We start from the raw sequence: 6,000 nt of genomic DNA, 5'->3' as shown, positions 1-6,000 counted from the left end.
TGGATGGACACAATAAAAGTGAACACATAACGAAATAGGTTTTCTGACTTACACTGCAATTGTAGGCGGCGCGGCGGTCAGCGTGTAACACAAACAAGTCAATATACATAAATTCAATATCTGGTTATTTTCGTTGGTACCTTGTCTTGCCTTTGCCTTGGTTGGTGCCTTGTTATTCAAGGTATAAGCATAGGTAATAATAATCGTTTTTTGGTTACAATATTACTTGATTGACGCTGCCTCGCCTACAGCGGGTACAAAAATGTTAAGGGGCTCACTGATTACCAGTCCGCCGGACGATATCGGCCTGTCAGTTAAACGCAAAAGGTGACAGTTTCGAACAACTGACATGCTGATATCGTCCGGCAAACTGGTAATCTGTGGGCCCCTTAACTATCTATATGTTAAGTAATATTCATACATATTATATTAACAATTAGGCCCGACCAACGTATACGTCGGGATATGACTTTTTTGTCATATATTTTGCCAAGTAAACGGTGGTAATTCACTTCTTTCAAGACTGGTGTTACCGGTCTCTATAATAGTAAAATATGGTAAAAGGTGTAACTTACCCTTATACATTAGGTTTTAGCACAAATAAGTTTGAAAACTAGCCTTCTGTGCATCTGCGACGCGACTAAGTGGTCAAAAACGTGCTAGAAAGTTATTTTATGACGCCGTCATATTAGGTTTGATAGTGTTATTAGCTTTCGTTGTTGCGTTGAATATATTTCATGAGAAAAGGTGAAGCAAAATTAAAATTCAACGCTTTATAAGTGCAAAATTCAACGGAACATATGCCGCTGACACGGTTGATTGAGAGCTAATTACAAAAGCAAAATCGAACGTCGGCCGTAGCTTGCAGTCCGCAATTAATCATCGGAATTCAGAAACCTGGTATAAAAAACACAACAAACGAGTACTATACAGAAATAAGAAAAAAATATGCTCTACCGTAGTCACAAGGCGTGAGTTAGGCTTCAGTTGCAAGTTGGTAAAGGAAGCAATCATTTAGCGTCGAGCTTTCGCAGTGAAATACCGACCAACTTATTAAACAGAAATTACTTCGCCACTGTAATAGATATTCATAGCTGGAAGTATCCATTACTTACGGAAAATAACAATGTTAGGCTGTGGGAAGTAACTACTTGTGTGTTTGTAGACTCTACAGTCTACAGTGTAATAATATAGTTTCCAAGAATAACTAATAGTAAAATCTGATGTATATTTTCAGATAAGTAGGCACTAAAATTAACTTTCAAGCATTGTTTTTGTATATATGTAATATTTCTAAATAATTTGACATACAGATATGTATCGATTTTAGGATCTAAGGTATTATTAATAGAAATTAACGTTTAGCCAAGAAAAAATAACGTTAGGCGATGTGAATGTACGACTAAGTACTTATTCTGATCACAAAAATATTACAGACCTGCGTAATTAGAAGCTGTCAGCCACAGTCAGACGGACATTTGTTATCTGATGTATTTGACGAGGGTATTTTTTGAAAATTAAGAAAAGATGAGCTTAAGTTTTCTTGATTTTCTCAGTTTTTTACGAATGTTAGCTATACAAACTTGCATTTTTGTATGGTTAATTTTCGTTACGAAACTGAGAATGTTAAGAAAAAATTAGACAAAGGTACAAAAAAATTGCAAATGCCCCAATTATGATTTTCTGAAAAAGATTAGACTATGGGCCTGTGTTATACAAGTATAAGTATTTAAGTATAAGTATAATAATATAAGTATTTAGCTAAACGATTCGATCGAAAATATTTCAACTTAGCCGGAAATACACTAGTTTACATTTTAACTTTTACAAGTAAGAAAAAGTGAAAGTTACTTACTGTATTGAAACGAAAATTTCAAGTTGAATAGAAAACTCGTTTCAGTTCGCGTTGGAGTTCCGCGAACGTGTTTAAGTGGATAGTAGATGCTGGTTAAATGACCAACGAAGTTGATCCAACTTTCTAGCTTATGCAAGCTCGAGCCGAGCGTTGTATGGCCTCATTTTGGACGAGCAACTTCACCTAACTTAATTATCAGGGCTGATAAATTTCATATTAATTTCCTAATTCGGTTATTTGCATCTTGTGTAGACACAACGGCGCGGTGTTGTAATTTTGAGATAGAAATTTGGTTCACAAAGGAAATTTCAGGGACATTTTATAATTTCGCTCGTTCGAAAATAATGTGGTACACTACACAGACATCAGAATACAATAGAGACGGTTTGAGCATGTCTCTTTCTCTTGAATAAAATGTGGCGATAGGTCAACCAACGTTATTGATGGAGCTGTCATTTGGTACAATAGTGAAGTATGCTATGTTGTAATATAGTAGTGTAAAATGCTTATACTTAGCCGTTACTTATTTATATCGTTGTAGATGGTCACATTTTACACATTCTTTAAGGTGACGACAGCGTTACGGGAATAAAACTTGCGATGACAACATTACTAGGTATATCTTGTATTCAGATGTAGGTAATTAATATTTAATAGGATGGTAAGAAGAATACCGGAAAGAGTAATGCGAAGCAGTTCGAAAGCAGTTATCCTGGCTTAGTCGGTGTAGAGCCCTTCGTAGAGGGAGCGTGGGAGGTGCTCGGCCAGGATGGACTTGAGCTTCTCGCGCGGGGCCACGGGCGTGTAGCGGGTCAGCGGGAAGGTGCGCGTCACGCCGTCGCTCAGGGCGCGGGTCACCGCGGTCAAGTCAGCATCCTGGAAATAATAAGCAATTTTAAACCAACAAACATGCGAAATGCAGAGGTAACTAACCATGACTTTGTGTGCCTAAAATGTTGATACAACTTCTTGCAAGATTTCCCGCGTACCTAATGCCACTCTCGAAACTTCAGAAAAATATTAAATGAAGGTATATGCAATGAAGTCCCATTTTAGTTTAATACATAATCTTTCATTTAAAATTTTGTATTTTTAAATCAATATTCCCAACCAGAACTACCCTATGTAAAACCACATATAATCATCATTACATACGACTAAAAACGGAAAACACCCAAGAAAAGTATACCTACTCCACAAAACTCTAATCCATATAAATTTATTCCCTTAAATATAGCGCATTGAATATGAAGATGTCACAAGATTACACCAACTTTGATGTTGTTTCACAGTTTATAATATTATCACAGTGTTAAAAACATGCAGCGGTTTAACAAATACATGGAAAGTTGAGTTAGGACCCAAATCTTCAAGACAAACGCTCACCTGCGCTCGGTAAGTGCGCATTCAGACATATAAAAAGTGACGTGATTAGGTATAAGCTGTAACGGCAAATAACGCCTGCTACCGGTTCAAATGAACACTCCTTAACTCTTTAGGTGGCATAGCTAACTTTATGTTACTTTATTGCTTTTCTTTGGAAGGGTTATACTCGCATGCGAGTGTACGCTAAATAAGTTTAAATCCGTTAAGAAGTAGAAAACTACTTCAAAGTAAAAAAGCACGCAAAACGACGAGATTATTTCCACCTGATACGACCCCGATAATAATGGTCTGAAAATAAATACGAGTAGGTACATGACTTTCACGCCTTAACGAGCAATGTCTAGACACAGTTCACCCTGTTCACCCCTGACTATAGGAATAATTTCACACACATATAAGTTAGTAGAGACTACGAGTATTACAATCTGTTTCGATCAGGTTTCGATGTTGGATAAAAGGTTGTGTAGCTATAACCGTTTTTTATGTAAGTTTATTATTTGTCTTGAATCTGAATATAAAAAAGTTGATTGATTAAGGAGGAAAGTATGAATATCTTTTAATATAAATATATATTTTTTCACTAAAAAAACGGAGTATCGTCAAAAACGAATCGTATTTCTCAATTTATGAAAAATAACTGTATACTGTGGCATTGTCTTATTCAAGTCAAGTCGTCGTGTTCCATATTGCAGGAATATAAAACTCTCCTAGTATTCCTGAAGAGGGTGAAACAGACAAACTTGGCAAGATCGCTTTTGACTGAACTGCCTCTGAGCTTTGTAATTGGATCATTGATGTTTACATATAATATGCGCGACGAAACTGAAAAGTATGAGTGTGAAAAGTTCGTTGGATATAAGGGATATTACATTACAAAGCAATAATAATAATAGCTTGGGCCCTGCCCCGCTGCTGGCGGCACCCTAGGTTAGGTTTTTTATAATGTGTTTATATGTAATTTTTATTGTTTTTTATGTGCTTTTGTATTTTACTTTTATATTCATGTTATAAACCACCTAACTTAATACGAAAAATAAATAAAGAGAATAATAATAATATATCATTAACCTGTTCTACATGACATTAAAGCTCCCCAAAGGGCGTGTTCGATCTATATCCCAACGCAAGCCTATTGGCTCCTCTACACGATGGGCCAGCGCCGGCCACTCCAAGGGACGCAGCCATGCGGTAGAATGAGATAGCAATATCACTTGCTCCCTCTAACGCATAAATGCGTCCCTTGGAGTGGCCGGCGCTGGCCCATCGTGTAGAGGAGCCATATCAAAAGACTGGGATTTATAGGCCCGTGAAATCCAAAATTGAGATACAATAATAAATAATAGATCTATATTCTTTATTTTGGGCACCCTACCATCCGGCGCGGAGCTAGCTCCCATTTTTTATTTGTAAATATGTGTATACTAGCTGTGCCCGCGGCTCCGCCCGCGTGGAATTCGGTCAGTGTCAGTAAGCGGCTAATTTCTAATCCTAATTTCTCTCCCTCTCCCCTGGAGGCGGAACTTGAAGTAAAGTTGACAGATGGATATGCTAGAGGACTGTAGTCCAGATAAAATATTTTACAGTTAGGTACCACTAAATAAAAGTACACTCCAATATCAATAGTTTTATTCGCCCTTACTAAAATTTTACACGTGATTATAACGACAGAGATGTAGGTCTCCCGCGAGCGAAGCGAGCGCGAAAATTTTTCGATATAAAAAACGCAATTTGATAGATAGTTGTACATTTTTACTTTTAGTATGGAAATCAGTTACATCATTTTATCACAAAAATTGACAGTGCTGCAGCAGTAACGTAGCAACAGAGTAATGCTGCTGCAGTCGCCACCCGAATGTCACCTTTGTCATATCTTAGAAAGTAATTGAAAACGCGAGCGAAGCGAGCGCGAAAATGTTTCGATATAAAAAACGCAATTTGATAGACAGTTGTACATTTTTACTTTTAGTATGAAAATCAGTCACATCATTTTATCACGAAAATTGACAGTGCTGCAGCAGTAACGTAGCAACAGAGTGATGCTGCTGCAGTCGCCACCCGAATGTCACCTTTGTCATATCTTAGAAAGAAATTGAAAACGCGAGCGAAGCGAGCGCGAAAATTTTTCGATATAAAAAACGCAATTTGATGGACAGTTGTACATTTTTACTTTTAGTATGGAAATCAGTTACATCATTTTATCACGAAAATTGACAGTGCTGCAGCAGTAACGTTGCAAGAGAGTAATGCTGTTGCAGTCGCTACCCGAATGTCACTTTTATCATATCCCAGAAAGTTATTGAAAACGCGAGCGAAGCGAGCGCGAAAATTTTTCGATATAAAAAACACAATTTGATAGACAGTTGTACATTTTTACTTTTAGTCCCAACCAGGCGCGAATCCAGGATTTCATACAGAGAAGGGATGGGACAGTTTTTTATCAGCCTAGCTTCGCATAGGGCTCGATATTTAAGGGTCTCAGCGAGGTTGTTTGATGTAAGAGAGGTGAAAAGATGCAAGAAAGCAGAGCTTGGAATTTAGCAAGTAAATTGAATTGGCGAAGTGTGATCAAGGCAGAAGGCCCAGCTGCGAAAGAGGAAAGCTTGGATTTGGATCCACGCCCAAGTGTAATTAGGGCAGAAGATCAACTTTGCCGTAAGGCAGAAGGCCTCGCATAAGACCTAACGCCGAACTGCAAAAGAGTGGCTTGAAATCGAATCTATGCATGTAATCACGACTCTTCTACTGCGCGCTCTTTGGCT

General features: G+C 37.7%; 1 protein-coding gene across 2 annotated transcripts in view; it reads right to left on the bottom strand.

Annotated features, from left to right (window-relative positions):
- Window positions 1–512: 512 nt before the first annotated feature.
- The window catches only part of LOC134794393 (D-beta-hydroxybutyrate dehydrogenase, mitochondrial), an 84,569-nt gene continuing 79,081 nt past the window's right edge, over window positions 513–6,000 (bottom strand). For both annotated transcript variants that reach the window (XM_063766201.1, XM_063766202.1), the window contains exon 8: window positions 513–2,731. In XM_063766201.1, the coding sequence (XP_063622271.1) occupies window positions 2,573–2,731 (159 nt within the window). In that variant the 3' untranslated portion in view covers window positions 513–2,572. The remainder of the gene's footprint in view (window positions 2,732–6,000) is intronic.

This window comes from Cydia splendana, chromosome 10 (assembly GCF_910591565.1).
Source record: "Cydia splendana chromosome 10, ilCydSple1.2, whole genome shotgun sequence".
NCBI lineage: Eukaryota > Metazoa > Arthropoda > Insecta > Lepidoptera > Tortricidae > Cydia > Cydia splendana.
Note: the sequence above shows the minus strand (reverse complement) of the source record. Positions and strands in the feature narration are given on the sequence as shown.